The sequence below is a fragment of the Phodopus roborovskii genome, unplaced genomic scaffold (assembly GCF_943737965.1).
Source record: "Phodopus roborovskii unplaced genomic scaffold, PHOROB, whole genome shotgun sequence".
Lineage (NCBI taxonomy): Eukaryota > Metazoa > Chordata > Mammalia > Rodentia > Cricetidae > Phodopus > Phodopus roborovskii.
Genome location: NW_026126546.1, coordinates 260453 through 282319, shown reverse-complemented (window position 1 = coordinate 282319; position 21867 = coordinate 260453). Strand labels below are relative to the sequence as shown.

At 43.9% G+C, this 21867-nt stretch overlaps 1 protein-coding gene across 1 annotated transcript in view; it reads left to right on the top strand.

The window, feature by feature from the left end:
* Positions 1-21867, top strand: part of Cc2d2a (coiled-coil and C2 domain containing 2A) — a 67604-nt gene that overhangs the window by 25580 nt on the left and 20157 nt on the right. The window contains exons 13-24 of the mRNA XM_051200194.1: positions 1061-1167; positions 5624-5764; positions 6851-7007; positions 7223-7467; positions 8242-8419; positions 8902-9058; positions 12319-12466; positions 13911-14049; positions 15590-15793; positions 17416-17508; positions 18490-18581; positions 21224-21391. Coding sequence (XP_051056151.1) covers positions 1061-1167; positions 5624-5764; positions 6851-7007; positions 7223-7467; positions 8242-8419; positions 8902-9058; positions 12319-12466; positions 13911-14049; positions 15590-15793; positions 17416-17508; positions 18490-18581; positions 21224-21391 — 1829 coding nt within the window. The remainder of the gene's footprint in view (positions 1-1060; positions 1168-5623; positions 5765-6850; positions 7008-7222; positions 7468-8241; positions 8420-8901; positions 9059-12318; positions 12467-13910; positions 14050-15589; positions 15794-17415; positions 17509-18489; positions 18582-21223; positions 21392-21867) is intronic.

The window sequence follows — 21867 nt, the reverse complement described above, 5'->3', positions numbered from 1 at the left end:
AAAAGCAACTTGAAGAAGAAAGGGCTAATTTTGACTCAGTTCAAGATACAGTTCATCACAGTGAGGAAGTTAAGGGAGCAGAAGCTTGAAGCAACTCATCACATCTATTATCCGGGTCAGGGAGTAACAAATGCATACTGGCTAGTGCTCAGCTACTCCTCCGTTTTATATGGTCTGGGATCTCTGCCTAAGGAATGGTGCTGCACAGAGTAGATTAGTCTTCCCATCCCAATTCATTCGGTCAAAAGAATCCTTCACACACATGCCCAGATGCCAACACATGATTCTAGATCTTATCAAAATCGGGATTAAGTGTTTACAGGAGGGTATGGATGGTATACAGTCAAGGAGCCCAAATTTGGCAGCACACATTTGCCTTAAAGAGGAAGGTTTGTGTGTGCTACCGGTGATTCTACCGATGAGGATTCAGTTTTTACCTGATGAAGTGACCTTGGATCCTGAGACTGTTGGTGTGCCTTGAGAATATGTCTGTCCTTAAAAACATTCTCATTTGTATGTAGGTGTCCCCACAGTGTACCACTTAAGCACAGGCCAGCTGCTTCAGCTGGTGCAGAGGAATGACTACCCTTTGGGTTCTTTTTTAGTGTGAGACGATCCCAGGGGACTTCTACTGGCAATTGTGGCTTCACACAATTTTAGACTCCTGCCCTGACCTTAAGTCTGTGTAAGAGGCTACCCTATAATACCTCCTCTAGAACTGTGATTTCTTCATATCAAAAGGATATTATTGTACATTAAGAACCCAGAATAGCCCAACATTATCTTTAAAAGTAAAACTGTTTCTGAGACACTCGGGAAACTTTATATTTCTAGTGAACAGCTGGATTATCTAGGACCAGAACAAAGATGGATAAATACTGTCCCATAGAATTCCAGATCCATAAAAACAGATGCAGCGATTCTTTGTCAGTGTTGGTTTTGGCGTTTCGGTGAAAGTCTGGAGACGGCCAGAGCTTTGAGTACCCACAGAAGTGCTGTCACCATCTCACTCAGGGTTATAGAGTTTCTAACACAAAATGTCTGCCCCTATCTTGTTAAGCTTCAAGCACTAAGAAAAGCCGTTCAGATTGGACTTAACCCAGAGAAACCTCATCAGTCTCTCGACACAACCCCAAAAACCTTCAATGAATATAAATCTGAAATTCGGTGAGTAAAGGTTTCAAGGATTTCCTGTTGTTCCCTATTAGAAGTTCATATTTACAGGCTTTTTAAAAAATGCATGTAATTCATGTGATTTCTGCCAAATGAAACAATGGTAGTAATAATCTAACATATGAATGCAGAATTCAAGGGAATGAGGATGTGAGAAAAGATTAGCAATCAATCAAGGGAGAGGGAGGGGCTCGCAAGCCCTAACTCCCTTTACCTAGACTCTGGGAGAGGAGGAAATCACTATCTCTAGCTGTGTACCCATAGATGAAGCCACCAGGCTCTAACAGATAGCTCCAATCCCACAGTCATACAGATGGCCCTGGTTGATCTCAGATGGTCATAAACATGATTTGTAGGGAGGGTGTAGAGTGGACAGGGGAGATAGGGAGGCAAAAGGAGTAAGAATAAAAAGTGTGTGTATGTGAAATTTTAAAAAATAATAATTAAAAAAATCAGTCTGGCACAAAAAGGAGCCCACCAGCTGGAACCCAGAGTTTCAGGGGTGTCTACTTTAGGGAGCCATATGCCTGTGTCACAGCCAGACACATGCCAGGATGTATGCAGCATCATCCACAAAAGTGAGATTCAGAAATAATCCAGTGCTATCAGGATCACATCTGTGCAGACACAGACACCTGCCCCACAGTTTAAGATGGATGAGCCCGATAGCAAGCTCCCCCATGGGTGAATCTACAAAGCAGCGTGGGATGCTTAACCCCAGCAGCTGTTTTCTGGATGGTGTGGCCCACGAAGCAGTAAGAACACATGAACAATACGCATTTGCCATGGGTAACACATCTGAACTACAGACAGGTACACACCCTGTCCTTTGTTCAGAGGGTGGGGAAGTTGTAAAGTTGAGGAGGGGAGGGTATCTTTGGTTGTAATCATTACATTTCATTGAAAAACAAATCATGAATAACTGAGGTGCAATGTCAGTGGGCAGCATCATGTTCAGTATCTATACTTTTCTGTCCTTTCTGAGTTATTCATAATTTTATAATTCAAAACCTAAAGCCCTGATCACTGCTCCTAAATAAGGAAATGTGGAATATGAAATTCCTACCCCCTCGGATAAAGGCCTGGTAAACAGTTTCTTGATGGTTCCATATACTGTGGGTGTTTACACATGGGTGTCTGTGTGCACGTGTTTTATTGTTTTGGAGAAGCCTTGAATATTCTATTCTCCCACCCACATTTTCCATGTGCCCTGCATCTCTGCCCTTTTCCTCTCGCTGCACATCTAAGTCTCTATTCTTCAAAGGCCACCATTTAATATAATAGATTTACTACATGGTGTGAAGTCTCCAGTGGCAGGCATTACTCAGATAATACTTAAATTGTGCAATAATTAAAATCCCTAAATCTATATTTCTACAGAACAAATTCTTAGAATAGAACATAACAAATCTTGTAGTTTAAATGTATGTTTTTCTTTCTCCGATCTAGGCATGAATTGGAAATTCTTCTCGCAAAGTGGGAATTAGTGCAGTTTATATACTGGAAAAGAAGGAAAAGTATGCTTAAAATGGAAAGTATTATGATTATTGTTGTAGCTGTGTTGGGTGTTTGGCAAAGCCTTACTCATTGTGTAGACAAGCCTCAAAGTTTTGGCAGTCCTCCTGCCTTAGCCTCTCAAATGCAGGAGATACAGGCATATGGGGTCTTCTAAAATTATCTCTTTTATTTAAAGCGTCATAACTTCTACATGAGGATAACTTCAGTTTTAGTGAAGAGTGAATATGAAAACTTGGGCTTGAGAGACAGAGATGGAGAAAAAGGAGGGAAAGAGAGAAAAGAGACAGGCATATAGAGAAGCTGTCTTCAGAACAATCATCATTTGTCAAGAACTGTACTGACGATTCACTCTAAAAAAACAGCTGACTTGTGTGTGATGCAGACTCACACACGCTGAGCAGCCATTATGGATGAAAATTTCCAAGTACCAGCATATATGGTACAGGATAAGAAGGGGGTTCGGGCCCTCCTTGAATTTTCACTAAGAGGAACTAACCTTGTATAGATGGCCTATTCTAGGATAGCTTATTGAGTAGGCTCTTTCCTTAACCCCCTGAAACCAGCCAGTCATCTCCAAACTCCCCTGTGACTTCCCAGACTGACATCTGCTGAGCACTGGGTTGGTACACTTGACCTGGAATGGCACCATCTGAAGCATTTTTCCCACTTCTTGACTTTATAAAGCAATGTTGTAACTCTGTTGCTGGCTCCCGAAGCAAGAGCCAAAAAGTATAAGGCAGAGCTCATGGATGCCATGTGTTGTTAAGGCAGGGATCATGGATGCCATGTGTTTCAGGGAGGGACTGCTAACTCTCTACCAGGACTTCACACTAGATGTGTTCCCTCTTGGGTGAATAAGAATTCAAGGACTACAGGTACCATCCAGCTAAACCTCTGCATCATTGCATCATAACTCCATCTATGGCCAAACATCCATACCACCTCTATTCGTTACCCTGCCTCACTCACCCTGCCTCTGAGGCAGATTTTGCTGCAGCCAGCTGCTGAGACCTCTGCAGCTCTCTCAGCTCATGGACAGTGACAGTGAGCTCCACATGCATTGCATATTTAGAAATCTCTGCCATGATGACATAGTTGTCCTTCTTTATGCCCTTTGTCCATTCTACCTCCTCCACCTAGCTAATGAAACTGCAAAGTGTCTCATGTGTTGTCCTTTAAAACCTGCATTTTCTCCTAAAAGGCACCCTCTCACATAGAGGCCAGTGGCTCTGAAAGTCGTCTCAGAGCTAGGTACCCTGTCTACACTGCAGACCTGCTCACCTATGCCAGACTGCAGATGTACTACCCAGTGCCTGACTCAGCAACCATCCTTCTCCCTTCCTCTACAGCTCCATCACAATTTCTAACTAAATGTTCTTCTGGGATTCTTTGCTTATTTCGTTCATATGGCAATTACTTTTTGTTGTTGAGAAAAGTTTTCAGTGTCTCTGAGAAACTGTGTTGTTGGGAACTGCAAAAGGAAGTAGGAAAAAAAAATCTGAAGGTGTTACATAACTCAGTAAACTAAATTGATATTTCAGTTTTAAAACAAAATAAGGCAAGGGAAGTAACAGATGATGGGATAAAGGAAGATGAGACTTTTAACAATGGCGGATCTCTGGGGAACGGTGGCCAGGCTAAGGTCCACAGATGCCATATGTGTTAATGTATCATCCCAGCAAGCCTGCAAAGTGAGCTCTGTTGGCACACCTATTTTACAGGTGCGCATGGAGAACTGACATAGCTTGTCCAAGGCCACCAGCTAGTAGATGCCAAAGCCAGAATGCACAGCAGGTTGTCGCTCTTCTGCTTTCACAGGACATCAAGGAGATCTCTTGAGTCTTGGCTCTGTGACAGTAGCTGTCCAGCTTTGTTACTCCCTTTCCACCACTACCGGCTCAACAACTTCTCCATACATCTCTATAGCCAAGTCTTTCCCTGGCCTGCCACGGCCAGGAGATGCTAATTTCTGCAGTGCTTGCCCCCTTGGCTTCCTCAGAATGTCCTCATGGGCAGACCCATGTCATACCAAGGTGTCATCAGTCACGTGTATGTTCATCTCCTAAGCTAAACTGCAAACTGCCTGAGCACAGAGACACTACCTTTTCTAGATGTGTCTGTATCCCCAGGACTGTCACATGGCACCTATTCTAAATTAATCCACTAGCTGATTTATGGCATACTAGACTGGATTTGGGGTCTGAATTTGGCTGCTGTTCATGAAGAGAGTTAAATAATGTATTAGATGGTTCCAAAACAGGTTTAATAACTGACATGAAGAGAAAAGCGTTTTCAAATGCCACCTCCTCAGTTGACACCAAAAATACTTCTCATCTCATTAGCATTGAAATTCTCCAAAGCAGGCAATAGTGTTGCATCATCTCTGTGCAGACCTCGTGGTTTGTGTGGACACAGAGGGACCTCAGTGCTTGGCTGACAACTGGTACACCAGCATTCTTAGTTGATGACAACTCCTGCTGGTCCCTTCCTTTCATAGCTGCAAAGGCAGCTGTCAGGTAGAGGGAGCCTTGTTTGAAAAAGAATTTTAAAAGATAATTTAGTTTCAGAATCAACTAGAGAGAATAAAGAAGCAAACTTCCAAAACACAGATCTCATCCTGTGACCTTCTCTTTCCTACTCGTTTTCACAGCTCCCAACAAAAGTTTCTCAGAGATACTGAAAACTCTTAGCAAGAAAAGTTGCCACATGAGTGAATTAGAGAAGTGAAGAATCCTGAATTTACTTAGAGACCTGTGAAAGAAGGGAAAGTCGATGCTAAGCAGAGAGCTGAGCTGCAGTTTTGAAGCCCCATGCAGAAGGGAGGATGGGGTCTTGCAGCTGTCTACTTCAATGTGAAACCACGAAGCATTATTAATGGTCTTTTATTAACTAACACAACTGCTACAAACACATCAATTACAATATCTCCTAGGCAAACTCGAAAACTGCGTGATGCTGAGCAAGAGAAAGATCGAACACTGCTTAAGACTATCATAAAGGTTTGGAAAGAGATGAAGTCACTACGAGAGTTCCAGAGGTTTACCAACACACCCCTGAAGCTGGTCTTGAGAAAGTAAGACGTCTCAAATACTGGTTTATTGGACTGTATCATACATCAAGAAAGATATGTAGTGCATAGACACAGTTTTAAAACTATCAGCGAACAGCAGCAGCCTTGCAACTGCTTACTGGGCTGAGAAAGAGCATTGCAGGCATCTGACAGTCCCCATGCCTCTCTGAGCAGCAGTAATAGCTGTCTGAACTCCTGCGGTTGTCACTCACTTTCTTGGCTCTGTGCATAACCTCTAAGAACATACACTTTAATAGTGCTTGTCTTTCACTTTCATAGAACCTGCGCATAATACACAGTCACTTTGTGCTTTGTGTACTTTCATGATTGACAGTGTGTAGCTACAGTTCTGTTTATAAAACCCTGCTATAGGAGCTGAGGAGATGGCTTAGTTGAGAGAATGCTTGCAGCATGAGCATTAAGACCTGAGATCAGATCCCTAGCACCCATGACAGAAGCCAGGCATACTTGCACAAGTCAGGAAGTCTAAGCTTGGGAGTAGGGATGGGGGAACAGATGGATCCCAGAAGTCTCTGGCCAACCAATCTAGCCAACTGATAAGAACCAAGTTCGGGAAGAGAGGCTGTCTCAAAAGATAAGCAGAGAACAATAGTCGAAGACACTAAACATCTATCTCTGGCTTGTAGATGTATACCCATGTCACTTAAGTGAGTGTATGCGTGGGCACGTGTACACACACACACACACACACACACACACACACACACACACACACACTCACTGAATGCACTTTCTGAATTGCCTATTTAGTGTGCATTCACCTAGGTTTCCAGAAATGTCCCTGGAAGTATACTGTTGAGTCCTAGGGGACACATACCTCCACTTGACATTCTTAACTCCAAATGCACTCCAGAGTGGTGATGCTGTTGAATGCCTTCCCCGGTATCCCTTTCACCAGGTTGGGGGTACAATTTCTGTTTCCCTGACTACTCATAAGGGTGGACCTTTTATGAATTAGCCATATTTACCTTTTGTGAGATTTTTGAGATTTGGTCAGTTTTTCAATGGCCTTAAATGACTTGTTTATGTACTCTTTGGCCTATCTGAAATTTGCAAAATCACTTAAAGGGAAAAAGTTGACCAGCAAGTAGATGAGGATGAATATGAAGCAGAGATTCAAGCTGAGATCCATGAGCTGCTGGAAGAGCACACGGAAGAATACACGAGGAAGATGGAGGAGTACAGAGTATTGCATCAGCAGTGGAAGGCCTGGAGGAGGGCCCAGGTTTGTAAAATATCATTCACCCCAGAGTAGGACTGCCTAGGGACAACCCCCGAGACAAGAGGAGGGAGGCTAGACCAGCATGCCACATGGGGCGGGGTCTCCTGCTGGCTCTTCTCTGTCTCTCGGGGATGGGGGGGGCAAAAAGAACTGACTGGTTAATACTGAAGGACCGTCCTGGAGATCATTTGGAAGCCAGGTCACCTCTCACCCAACAGAGGGCCAAAAAGAAGAAAAGGAAGCAAACAGCAGAAGAGCACTCCGAGGAGGAGGAAGAGGTGGAGGAGCCCTTTCCCCAGGAGGAGATCAAGAAGCCTGTTCCCCCAGAGCTCACTGACCCAGCTGTCATAGAACAGCAGGTTCGTGAGCGTGTGGCCCACAGCAGGAGGAGGCCAGGGGAGCCCACACTGGTTCCAGAATTGAGTCTGGCAGGGAATGTAACCCCCAATGACCAGTGTCCCAGGTAAGCACATGTTCTAACCATATGTGATATTGTAATGTACCAGGCAAATACATGTTCTGACAGTTGATGACACTGGGGCATACTCATATGTACATACACACATATCAGCACACTATATACCTTACCACACTCCACTGAATGAACAGAGAACTCATGACCCATACATAGGCATGCGGGTGAACATGTGAAACGGCTGATGTATGCTTACTTTGGTGGTTCCCTAGCGTTCTCCCAGGTAGGCACCCCACTGAGAAGCACTCTTGGAAGAAGAACCACAATGCAAGTCAATGCCTGCATTCCACAGTGGCTGCCTATACCCATGCCCCCTCCTGATAGCACAAGTCATTTTGAGCTCCCTGACCTGGGTGGGTACTGGCAACCAAACTCAGGTCCTCTAGAAAAACAGGAAACACTCTTACCCACTGAGCCATCTCTCCAGTCCCCAATTAATTCCACTGAACAAGGAATATGTTTACTTAAGATTGTGTTTTACATGCAAAACCAAGGAGGCTGAAGAACAACAGTGATTGGACTTTTGCTAATTCTCCCATACACTTTTCTCAGTTCCTGTGAATGGCTTTCCCATTAGTTCTAAATCACAACATTTGATTACAGCAAGCTCCTCAAGACTTGTCACTGTCCAGGTCAAATGGGGGCTGGCATGACCCACAGAGTTGCTGTGTCCCTTGTCATGTTCAGTATCCACTTAACAAATGCATGGTGATTCTTAGTAAGTTAACACTAACTACAGCTCTGAATGGTTTCACGTTGCAGGGTAGAAGTCTTGAGAAGGGAAGACGTCAGGAGACGCTCTGTGTACTTAAAGGTGGTCTTCAATAGCAAGGAGGTGTCCAGGACTGTTAGCCGACCACTAGGGGCAGATTTCCGAGTTCACTTTGGACAGATTTTCAATTTGCAAATATTCAATTGGCCAGAGAGCTTAATGCTTCAGGTATGTCTATTAACTGTAATCCCTGCCCCAAGAAGTTATAAGATAGTTTTAAATTATCTACAGGCCCCTTAGTGGTCAAATGTCTCTTCGTAAGGTCATTGAAAACGGGTCACCATACTCACTGTCTAAAAAAGCTAGTAGGGTAACCACTGGTACCAGAGAGCTTCATAATTGATTTTCCAAAGAAATATTTCCATGCCAGGATTCAGGCATGCTCTTTTACTGTCTCCTAGATTATGCTTAGATCCCATCGTGTTGATAATATTAATTATCATGATGCCCTATCCCAAGAAACTAGAGTAACTCAGAATCAGGCTGTCAACATCTTGGTCATAAAAAGACTATAAGATGGTCCCCCTGGCACCATAATGACACAACTCAAGGCTGGGGCAGACTAGCACAAATACTAATAATGTAGCCTGATCCCTGAGAGCACATTCTATTGCCGCCTCTACTGACTGAGTCTCATCTCTGAGTTTCAGGTCTACGAAACTATTGGTCACAGTGGTGCCGTCTTGCTAGCCGAAGTCTTCCTGCCTATCCCTGAGACTACCCTTGTGACAGGAAGGGCCCCCACTGAGGAGGTGGAGTTCAGCAGTAACCAGCATGTGGCACTCGACCATGAAGGAGTTGGAAGTGGTAAGCAAAGCTAACTGTTCTCAGTAGCTCATGGTTTTCACTGTCAAGCGTGAACAGACCCATTTGTCACTTCGTAGGGAATTACAAATTATCGCCAAATAATTATACAATTGGTATCAAGAATTCAAAAGAAGTCAGGGACAGTGGCTCACACCTGGGACCCTAGCACTTGGGAGACGAAGGCAGGAGGATTGCAGAAATTTCAAGTACAGAATAAGACCCTGTTTCAAAACAGGAGGAGGAGAGGCTAACAAGATGGCTCAACAGGTAAAGGCACTTTGTGCCAAGCCTGAGGGCCTGAGTCATCTCCAGGACCCCCACAGCAGCTCTTTTCAGTCCTTAACATGTATTCATAAGGTGCTGGAGTGTTTGCCAAGTCATTTTCTTATGAAAACATGTGTGACTCCACTACTGTGAAATGCTGTGTCATATGGACTAAAGAGCTTCAATGTGATCTTTGATGCCTTAATTCCAGTTTTGATAACCTTTTGTGAAGAAATCATTTGAAATGAAAATGAGGCATTGCGCATAAAGAGATGCACCACAGTTATGGAGGAGTATAAGGCTAAAAGAAAGTAACTTTGGTCATTATATGGAGACTGTTCATTGACATCCTCAATTCTAAATTCTAATGAGATGATGGACCTTCTGGCTCCCTCCAACATGTTTCTGAACTTTTTAAGAGTGTCTACATTCTTCTTTTTTTTTTTTAATTTATTGAATTTTATGTACATTGTTGAGAGGGTGTCAGATCCCCTGGAATTAGAGTTACAGTTTGTGAGCTGCCATGTGGGTACAAACGCTCTTAACCACTGAGCATCTCTCCAGACCCTTCTTAACTCCTTTTTAACCTGTGTGATTATCTTTTTCTTTCATGGCTCGAGTCCTCCCAAGTCATCAGTTCACTCTTGGGCCACATCTAATCCCTGAAATTCACCACTGTTTTCACCTTCCACTTGTTGTATTTTTTCAGCTCTAGCAATTGCTTATTTTCCAATCATCCTGGTCAGTTCTGAATGCTTTTTTACTTCCGTTAGGCTCACAATCATTTCTTTTTTATTTATTTCTTCATTCTCATTTATTTTATGTAAACATATTAAAAGTTCTTACTATGTTTAGCATTTTAGGACTCACCTTTAATCCCACTGCTCAGGAGGCAGGCAGACACATCTCCGTGAGTTCTCCATCACCTTGGTCCACAGAGCAAATTTCAGGACAGCCAGGGCTTCATATGGAGACCCTTTTCCCCCATCCAGTTCTTCCCCCAAATATTCTCTCTAGTAATTCTCATACCGGTCTCCATACTCCCCATTCCCACATTTGTCTGGTAACCTTTTAATCTTTACTTCATATGTGAAACTTCAACTTGAGAATTCTTTGAGGCTCTGATTCTAAAGGTCTGGAGATTCTGGCTTAGTAACAGGTGGGTTGGTGACAAGCTACATGACTTTGGGAGCCATGTACCCTGTCTAAATGCCATCTTCCTCGTTCATAAAAAGCACCCAGTGATGCCTCCTTTAATGTGTGGCACTACAGGGGGACAGTGCTATTGGCTTATGTTAACAATAGTAATTGGAATTCCAGATGGTGGAGACACCACAGTGCCCAAAAAACTTTTATTTCCTTTAGTTCATTAACCATAACTGCATAGACAGATTTTATCATTAATTTCCAACTTGTGGAAGTCAACACAGTGAAGCCTTTTGGTAGCCACAACAGTTTAACTCTTAGTTTGCCTGTTGCTTGCCAAGCCTCCAGAAGTCTCTCAGGCCTCACTTCCTGTCGAGGCATTAAACAGAAAGTGTGTCTTTGGTTTGTTTGTTTGCTTGCTTGCTTGAGACACAGTCCCCACATAGTCATGGCTATCCTGGAACTTGCTGTGTAGATCAGTTTGGCCTGGAACTGAGTGACCCACCAGCCCTGTGTGCCTGGCCAGAAAGTATTTCTTTTTATTTTTAATTAATTAATTTATTTTTTTATATATATGTTCTTATATATGTACCTGCAGGCCAGAAGAGAGTATCAGATCCTATTATAGATAGTTGTGAGCTACCACATGGTTGCTGGGAACTGATCTCAGGACTTCTGGAAGGCCAGGCAGTGCTCTTAACCGCTGAGCCATCTCTCCAGCCCCCAGAAAATGTCTCTAATCGGGTTTCCTTGACCACAACTTGCAAAGTCTACAACACTGCCCCCTCAAGACATGCTTTACAGCTTTCTGTTACCTTCTTCATTGATGTTCACTGCTCACCAGTGTGTCAAGCTTACCGCTAACTCATTTACCAGCTCCATTGTACACACTCAAACATAAGCATCGTAAGAACAGGGCTCATTTTTTAAAAACGCTCATAGCAGCTCATTTCTTTTGATCCATTTAAATTCATTTCTTTATGTGATATGAATAATAAAAACCCAGAGACCTGATATAGGGGCTCACGTTTCCAGCTGAAGATCAGAAAAGCAAAATAGCCAAGCCCCTAGATCTTACCTTTATACCTCAGGCTGAAAGGGCTGATCCTGTCACCACGAGCTCTTCACCAAGTCAGACTGCTGCCTCTCCTCAACGTGGCTGGAGAATTAATGCCTGATACCGATCACTGAAGACCCTGCTCCTGTCTTTTATAGCCCTCTAGTGCTGGGATTAAAGGCATGAGCTATGTTACTCTTTTCAACTGATTCAATCTTGTATAGCTCTGGGTGGCCTTGAGCTCAGAGAGAGCCATCTGCCTTCGTCTCCTGAGTCCTGGGATTAAAGGTGTGTGCCTCCACCACCTGGCTTCTGTGGCTAACTAGTATGGCTGCTTTGCTATTTTGGTCTGCAGTGGCTTTAAATAAATCATAAACAATATTATCACCACATCTTTACTGCTCAGTTCAGACTGAAACCAATTAAGAATGTGTAAAATGTCTTAAGTAAATGAACAAAAACCTGCTTTTGAAATACTTTCTAGAAGAATGCTATTATTTCCCTTATATGTAAAGAGCTGAGGTTCAGAGGTGTTCAGTTTCTCTCACAGTGGCGAAATGGCAGGATACTGTACACAGACGGTCTTAAGGATAGCACACCATGGAAACTCTACTCTCAGGTGTTACAGAGAGCCCGGCTGTGTAGCTTCACTTGCAGTAGTTTGGGCTTGGACCATGTGCTCGATCCCACCACCCCAACCCCGAGTTCTATCTCTCTACCCTCGGCACCCTTGGCAGGCCTGCACTGTTATCTCCCTTCTAAACAGCAGCCTCTTGACCTCGATGTCCCTTAGGAGTGCCCTTCTCCTTTGAAGCTGATGGCAGCAATCAGCTGACTCTGATGACCTCAGGGAAGGTGTCCCACAGTGTGGCATGGGCTGTTGGAGAAAACGGAATTCCATTAATTCCTCCACTGTCACAGCAGAACGTTGGATTTCGAAGGTAACACTGGTGACCAGTGTCAGCATTGTTATTACAACACAGAGTCGGGGGCGGGGGGCTTGGGATGTCATATTCTTTCCTTTTATTTCTAGCAGTCTGTATTTCATGGTACTTGTACAATTTTTTCTTGAGAGAAAAGTTAGAATACTATTCACCTGACATATATAGGATGGGCATTGGCGGCAGATACCCAACCCCCACCCAAAAAAAATAATTCACTTAATCGTCTCAGAAACTCTCTGTAGTCTTTTTTAAACCTCGTGAACAGGGAGATGCACAGCATATGGTTATATATTTCTCTCTTACTAAAGGTTATTAGATAGTGATTGGCAGAGGTTGCTAGATGTTGGAAACTTCCTGCTCTCCAGCTCCCTTCCCCAACTGCTAGCAGATCTTAGGTCCTCCTTCAGAGCAGAACGAGGAGCCCTGGCCTCCCAGTCTAGCTCAGGTGGCCTCTGTGATGTGCTGTTGGTCCAGGCAGGCTACAGCCTGGAAAGCCTCCATCAGAAGCTCCCTCTGCCATCTCCCTATAGACAGACACATGACCAGTCAGCCACCTCACCATTTGGGCCATGGGTGCCCCATCTCTGAAATAAAAGGCTATTTAGAACCAGAATGATGATTCAGTGGGTAAAGGTGTTTGCTGCCAAGCCTGACAACCAGTTTAATCCCTGGGACCCACATGGCATAAGGAGAGAATGGACTCTTGAGGCTTGTTCTCCATCCTCCACACACAGGGAATGCATGCCCATACCCATATGTGCACACATGCATGCACAAGCACACACACAAATATGAGTAAAATGATATATCTCCATCATATACAAGACATCTTTCCAAATGACTTCAACATATGGAAAATCAAAATGAGAGTTTACTTTGTCTCCTTCATGTCCTACGTGTCCCCAACCAACCTGCCACAAGTAAGCGAAGCTGTGTGCCAAGTGAAGGATCACTTCTGATAGAGACGTGGCTGTGCCCTGCCGCTAGGCATTTTCTGATCTTGACACTGGAATTTAGTGCTGAGGACATACCCTAAGCTAAAGCATTGGCCCCTCGAGAAATAAAATAGGGAATGAGCGAGTGAAGTGTGATAAATCCCACCTCAGCCATGATGAGCATGAATCTTCTTTAAGTTCTATGTGCTGCCCAAGTGACCTGGGAGATGAGGCACTCAGGGTTCCCTGGACCACAGTGGCCAGGGTGTGATATGAGGAGCACTTCACTGCACTGGGCAGAGTTGTAGCACTGGGTCACATTGGCAATCCTTCTATTCTTACTTCTGTATTGCCTTACAACATAAATAATAATCAAGAAAAGAAAGAGACCACAGTTTCCGTAGCAAGCTTCCTCTTGTAGAAGATGTCTACAAGAGCAATGTTGACTCTGCTGAAGTCAAATTGCTGATTGCTTCTCCTGTTTGTGTTGTTTTGTTTTTTTCCAGTGCTTTGAAGAGGGCAGATGCCATCTCATCCATTGGCACATCAGGACTGACGGACATGAAGAAGCTAGCCAAGTGGGCAGCAGAGTCCAAGCTTGACCCCAATGACCCCAACAACACCCCTTTGATGCAGCTGATCTCGGTAACATGGCCAGAGATGCATAGACAATTTCTAAATTCTGAGATGATAAAATATACTGCCCTTTTCACGCATTTTCTTTTTGCAGTTTTCTGTACAGCTGTTTAAGAATGCAAAAGCTGTCAAAAACAGGTTTAAAATGTCAGCTCTGCCACCTCCCTGGATGTGAGACATAATTGAATATCAATGCTCTAAGCCCTGTGCTGCCCTCACAGTGGATGAGGAGGATATGAGCCGATGTGCATAAACTCTTAGATGGGCACGCAATCCACATACAATAAATATCATTAATTACCTTGTTACTATTTCTGCAGCCTCTGAGAAGCCCCCAGAGAAAGGTTCTTTTTCTCCACTACACAGAGAGAAAACTAACTTTGACTCAGGGCTGCTTGTTCACAACCATGCTAATAACCAGATCCCAGGTCCTCTTCTTATGCATTCAGTAACGATGGGTAGTCTGTTAAATTTGTCTACAGCCATGTGACAATTTATCTTCCATGGAATCAAATACAGTGGGATGAACTGTCTCAAAACTACTGTGAACAGACTCCCAGGGTGACCACACAACACATGCTCGCCATCATGGCTTACCAGATGGATAATTATACGTGTTGTGAAACTTTCATTTTCACCCAAGTTTCAAGACAAGCCATTTTATTCAGCCTTTGCTCCTTACAAACATTCCTTCTGATGTTTGCTGCTTAGTATAGAGAATAGTCATATCAGAAGGAAGAGCCCATGCCACCCCAACAGTTTATAGAACATTTTCACATCATGTCTTAATCACTGTCTTGAAATCACCAATAGACATACTTATCTATCACATTCTTTTATTTATTTTTTTACCCATTAGTTTTTCCATGGAAAAACAAAGCCCAGGCATTTCCTTCCAATTGGCCTCTCTTTGTGGGCCAAGAGTTTCCCTAGCATTAGAGCAGGGTCCCCTTTGCCATCCTATGACTCCCGAATGTCCCTGCGCATTTCCCTGTTCTTCCTAGCAGGAGGTCACAGCTGGCAAAGTACCAAGCCTGAAGGTTAGCAGTGCCCGAAGGAAATATAGCCACTCTGCCAGCTTCTCTGTGGTGTCCGGGAGTTGTCCTTCCTGGGCCCTAGAAGTTGACCAGCCCAAGCCCATCTCTGGTTCACTCTCAATAACCAAGGCCGTGAGATGGTGTTCCGACAGGAGACCATAATCACCCTGGAAGCTGAGTGAAGCCAGCTGACAAGGAGCCTTGATCTACATGTCTGCATACAGGAATTTAAGTCACATAGGTTGTGTGCTCTCTAAGTAACCTTTGTCCCAGTAGGCACCTGGTTAAGGCACTTCACCCTGACATGAAGCTCGCCCTTTTCACTCTGCCAGTCCGCATGTATTCATGACAGGCAAGCACAGACGCCAAAGTAGTAGCATCTGCTTGCTGCCATTGTCTTAATGTAACTTACCTTTCCATTCTGTTGATCACACTGTCCCGCATTCCCAGAGCTCACTTTCAGTTTCTTTGGAAAGCATCTGCCCACTAACTGGAAAACTGTGCTCTTGTAGGTGGCTACCAGTGGAGAATCCTATGTCCCCAACTTCTTCCGGCTGGAACAGCTACAGCAAGAATTTAACTTTGTCTCAGAGGAGGAACTAAATAGATCCAAACGGTTCCGGCTTCTCTGTCTGAGAAGCCAAGAGGTGCCAGAATTCCGGAATTATAAACAAATCCCAGTGTATGACCGAGAAATTATGGAAAAGGTATTCCAGGTAAGAAACTGCCTGCTGTGGTATTGACCATGCTGCTGAATATGCGCGGTGTCGGTGTTCTCAGCAATGCTGGGTTCTCTACTTTAGCACAATTACAATTGCAAGGTGGAAGTTATCTTCTGAGCTGATATGACTGATTACGTGTGCCTTACTCGAGCATTCAGCTCCACTTGGTAAGCACTCGCCAGGACATGCTCTAGGAGGACATAGGGGCAAAGCCCAGGGAGAACAAGAAGGGGAGGATTTGAAGAGACAGGGCAGGATGGAAGCCTGAGACCAGGAACAACATCTAAGGGCAGGAGAGGATCAAAGGCTCGGCAGAGGACAGGTCACAGAGAAAAGTGGGACCCAGTGGCCCTGGAGGAACCATGAAGAATGGAATGTGTTGGTGGAGCAGGCCAGCAAACGGCAGACAAGTCTGTGTGTGTGGAGGTCAGTGGAGAGGTTCTAGAAATTATTGTGAATGTTTTTCATGTAGAAACTATTCTTGACAAGTATTTTTAGTTAGTTGGTTCTTCCTGGTATTAATCTGAACCCACTATTGAACTTCCTCAGCCATCAACTGCAGTTAACTGGATAATAAAGCCCCTAAAATTGTAAGAGTAAGAATGGAAAGAGAGGTCAGTGGTTAAGAACTCATGTTCTTGCAGAGGATCTGAGTTCAATTCCCAGCACTCAACATCTGTAACTCCAGTTTCAGGACATCTGATACCTTCTTCTGAACTACGTGGACACTAAGCACACACATTGTACACATAACAAAATACTTACACATAAAATTAGATAATCTAAAAATTAATTTTTAAGATTAAAAATAAAATTATGTGGATAGTGAAATGCAAATATGCCTCAAGTCCTCCCAGATGCTAGGGCATTTATCGACTCTTTCTGGGCTTCTGGTACAGTGACTTCCTTCTCATTTGCAGACAGGATACTCCTGTTGACCACATGACCACCAGAATCATCCAAGTTTGTACCTGTAGGCTTTTGCCAATAGAGGCAGAGGTGCCCTCCTCTCCCAGGTCCAAAAACATTGGAGGACATCTCCGAGTCACTGAATCTAGGTTAAAAGATACTGCTGGGCATTCAACTATGATGGAGAATTGTAAAAAGTAGAATGTGCTAATCCCCAGGTGTGGTAGTTAAAAGGGTAGTCCTGGGCAGATGGAAGTCGAAAGAATCTATTACTACCCTCCAAGTAGCTGACCCAAGTCATCTGTAGCTAGATGCTACGTGGTAACAGTATGGTTTTCACAAAAGTTTTTCACTATTTTTATAATTGCTTCGCTTAACACTGTCACGCTTAACACTTAACAAGTCACAATGTGAGTAGGGCTTGATCAAGTTATGTGGTGAGCTTATTAGCACCCTGCATTATACCAACTTCTTCTCTTCTCCATTTGTATCTATGTCTTCCTGTATGAACACACAGGCATTCCAGCCAACTGGCTCAGAATCCTGCACACTGCATCTGCACCAAAGGTCAGGAGGGAGGTGGAAGGAACATTTAGAACAATGATTGATGACTTAAGCCACATGTGATAAATAGTTCCCCAACCCCAAGTAAAACATCATAGAACACTTTAAAAAATCATGACACTATGTTGTCCTTTTACTTTTAGGACTACGAGAAACGATTACGAGACAGAAATGTAATTGAAACCAAGGATCACCTGGATGCTCACAGGGCCACAGTAGCCAAGTACCTTCAGCAAGTAAGAAAAGAAAAATCACTTAAAGCCATCTTCACAGGGGGAAAGGCAGGATTTTAGAATAGGGATGTTTCTGCCTTTACAAATGCCTGTGGCATCTTATGCAAGCCATGTAGTCTCCCCAGGCTTGTTTCCACACATATATAACTTTTGACAACTATGTTTACCTCTTAAATATATGAAAGCACTAAGCTATGACATGGGCTGTACTGCTGTGCTAAGTGGGGCCTGGTTACAAGGGACTCTGTTTCTGAGTCCTGTCTTTCCTGATTGCATCTATGTTGTGCAACTTTACAATAAGCACTGTAAGAAAAGCAAGAGTTCTTCATTCACATCTGAACTGCCCTTACACACTAGAAAACTAATATCTACTTAAATCACCCTTTGTTTATCCTTTCCTTTTTTTCCTTTTAACCACCATTTAAAATTTTTAAGAAATGCTATCATAACCATAATGCATTCTTCCCATCTAGATAATCTACTCTATGACTTATGTACAAAAAAAGAAAAAAAAAAAAAAGACGAACTGATGGCAGTTAAGAGGCCCTTATTTAAATTAAAAGGTGAATTATTCTGTGTAAGTAACATGTGCTGACAAGTTGTACCACTGGAACTCCAGGTGAACCATTCTGAGTAGGGGAGATCCCAAAGAACCTGTCCTCAACTGTACATGCTTCAAGACTGGTCCTATTTTTGAATTTATTGTTGCTGTATTCATTCAACAAAATATCCCTATCTTATGTTTCAGGAACTTTTCAATCTCCTAAAAATATAATAGTGAACAAAATGACAACAAACAAAAGCCAATTTCTCACACTCTGTCCTTACAGAGTTTCCAGTATAGTGAGGGGAACTAGAGAGGGCACAATAGAAACTGGAGGTTGATGGGATGTCAGAGGGAGGGCTCTGTGACATGGACACTGAAATAGTCGATGATGTTTAAATAGCATGACTACCTTAAGTAATGCTGATTTCTTTTCCCAGGTTAGAGAATCAGTAGTTAATCGCTTCCTAACTGCAAAACACCATTTCCTTCTTACTGATTTGGTAGTGGAAGAAGAAGTCCCCAACATCAGGTAACAATAATCAAACAAAGCTCCTACTATAGCTGCCTATGTTTTATCGTATTCCCTTACATGGAGGGTGTATGTAAGATTTTGTCATTACACCGTATGCGTTGGAAATCTGGCCTCATGATAATGTTAGCTGAGGGATTTATGTCAGGGCAGAGCACCCTAGGGCCACTACATCGTTGTCCAGAAGCCCACCCCATCTTTCTCTACTGCCCAGCCCACTCAGTAACCCTTGCCATTTCCCATTGCAGTTAAGCTCACTCTGACAGCATCCCCTCCTGCACATCCTCCCTGTTTTTCTAGTCCCCTGATGCGGGGCTTCCCTGTCCATATCCCATACTGAACATGGCTGAGACCATGCCCTCTGAGGTTCCATGATCACAGGGGACAGCCTGGTTCTACCACAGAGCTGAAGTGTGTGCTTGTTGAGGGCCACATAGAAAGATGGATATTCACATGGAAGTTGGGTACTGGCTTGTTTGCTTGATGCCCTGTTAGACTAATCTTCAGATAGTCTCAGTCAGGAATGTGTACATGGAGATGAAAAGATAATTTTCTGTAAGGGTGCTCTGAAGAGGGGCATTCATTTCATAACCTTCTCAGTGGTTAAGTATCTGGCATTGTGGAAAGGTTATTTCTGGGGACTGAAGAGATGGATCTGAGGTTTAGAGCATTTAATGCTCTTTCAGGGAACCTAAGTTAGGTTCTCTGCATCCACGCTGGGCTTTTCATAACCTTCTACAAGGCCAGTTGCAGGATATCTTTCCTGGAATCCCTCACTCAGACACACACATTACACACAATTAAAAATAAAATAAATCCACAAAACTTATTTCCTATGCATATACTTCCTCTGCCCTATCCATGGTGGCCCCTTGCAACTCTATCAATGAACAAAAGGGAACAGTGACCACATGAATACCTGTCAGACCTCTCTCTTTAGTCTAGCCATTTGTTGAATATTTTCAGGCATAAAAGTTGCAGTTAGAACAGATGACGATGTTCATGCTGTTTCTTTTTTCTTTCCTTTTTTTTTTTTTTTTTTTTTTCTGCTTTACTTTCTGCATTAAGTTCTGAAGGCTCGGGGTATGTTCCTTCTTTTTTTTTTTTTAATTTTAGTTTGTTCTTGCCTTTAAATTAAAATGGTTCCATTTCTAATAGTCTCAATTGACCATATGCTCCTAGGCTGGTTGCTAAGGAGGCATCAAAGTCTCATAAGAGCAGTCATGTTGGGGAGAGAAAGCATTGGCAAAGGAGGAGATGTTCCATGTCAGGATGAATGACAAAGCCCCCAGCTTTGCTAGGAAGGTGTCCCAGAAGTGTGACTAGAATATAGCCTGAGTTTAAGCCTTAATCCTCTTCCTACACTAAGCGGCCTCCATCAATCAAGGCACCTATCAGAGTCTTTGGTTTCTGTATCTGAAAAGTATGGTCAATGGTGCAGTTGTAAAGACTAGAACTTTCTAATATAAGGTTTCTAGCACTCCTCTGGCTACTGCAGAAGACTCGTATAAATGGTATCTATTCTGTCTAAGACACTAGAGACCAATGTGAGCTACTCCTGGGATCCCCTTGGGATTCCTTAGGAGAGTCACCAGTAGTGCTCAGGGTCTTCATCCTCAGTCAGTGCATGCCACTTGCAAAGAAGGCTCAGTCAAGAATCCACTGGGCCAGGTCATTAATTTGCAGACAGGCAAAGAACCCAGACACTGCAGCCGGTAGGTGGCTGTGTTCTGTGGCTAAGCGCATTGCTATGAATCAGCTTGTAGGCACATGGTTAGGTCTGTTTTCCCATTTAGTTCCTTCTGTGATTCACTGACCTTGCTGCTTCTGTCTGCAGACTGTGTATCGCATAGCCTCAGTTAAAGGCAGTGAGACATCATTTCCTCCCAGCACCTTTCCGTTTCCTCAACCTCCAGCATAATCTCTCTGTCCCAGTCACTGCCATCCCAACACATATTCATTTTAGGGCACTTAGTAAATGCAGGAGAAATGCCAGGGTGCCACACACCCTTCCTCACTAGCCCTCTTAACCACTTCAAGATGCTAGTACCTTCATTTTACACATGAGGAAACAGACTCACGGAGGCCAATGATTTGTCACAAGACAAAGAGCAGAGCCAGAATTCACACTCAAGTCTGTATACCCTCAGAGAGCAAGAAGCTCTACCACCCAGAAACTTCCCAAGAGGCCGTGTGCATTGTCAGGTGAAGGGTGCTGGCAAGCAGTGCTCCCAGGGCTCAGAGGCGGGGCTCCTTCCAGCAGGTGCAGCTAGAGAGGTGGGCAAGACTAACCTGGAGGAGGGTGAGGCCACAGCTGCTTGGCAGGTGAAGGTTGGAGAGCACAAAGCATGCTTGAGGGGCTGGTGAACAAGCGAGAGAAGGCAGTAGATGCAGATGGGGAGTAGGGGTGGGCAGGCCTGAGTTTGCGTCCACAATTGAGTGGCAGCTGAAAACAATTTAAGCATGCAGTGGGAATCTCCTCCTGCCCCACCTGACTTGGTAGAAACTTTAGAACCTTCCATCCTCAAAGAAGAGAGTCCAGGGTTCTCGAGAGACATTGAAACAGAGTTTAGGAAGCTACATAGTAACTTTCTAGAAGTTTCCTTTCCACTGAGTCCTAAATCCTGTTCTATGATCATTAGCATTTTGGGCCTAAGCCTCTTCAAGCTGACAGAACAAAAGCGACCACTGAGGCCACGGAGAAAAGGTCGGAAGAAGGTGACAGCCCAAAACCTGTGTGATGGAGACATAAAGCTGCTGGTGAATGTTATCCGGGCTTACGACATTCCTGTGAGGAAGCCCATAGTGAGGTGAGCACCCTAGGAACAGCCTCATAGTGGAACATAGGGCAACCTGATCCTTCTCTAAGTTTTAATGTAGCGGGACCTGAACATTCTTGCTGAAGCCCCATCCCTACTGTTTGTAAATGACGGGGTCAACTTATGCTCAAAAATGGGGGGGGGGGGTGCGGGTAACTGGGAACACCCTGTAGAACCCAAGGACAGTTGGCACAGCTGAGCTACATGACTAACTGTGATGAATCCAGACGGCTTTCCAAGTCCTCACTGTCTCTTCTACTTGCTCTATTTTTCTCATGTGATAGGAGTAGCCCCTCCAAATACACATCAGCTTCTCAGAAGAGAAGCCGCATATCACTGGGGTCAGACACTGATAACCCATGGTCTGGAAACTGCAGCAAAGAGGCAGTGTCCAGGAAATGGGCATGGGCATAAGAAGTGTCTGTCCATGGTTTGCCTCTCCTACCTGTTCAGAAAAACAATTAGGA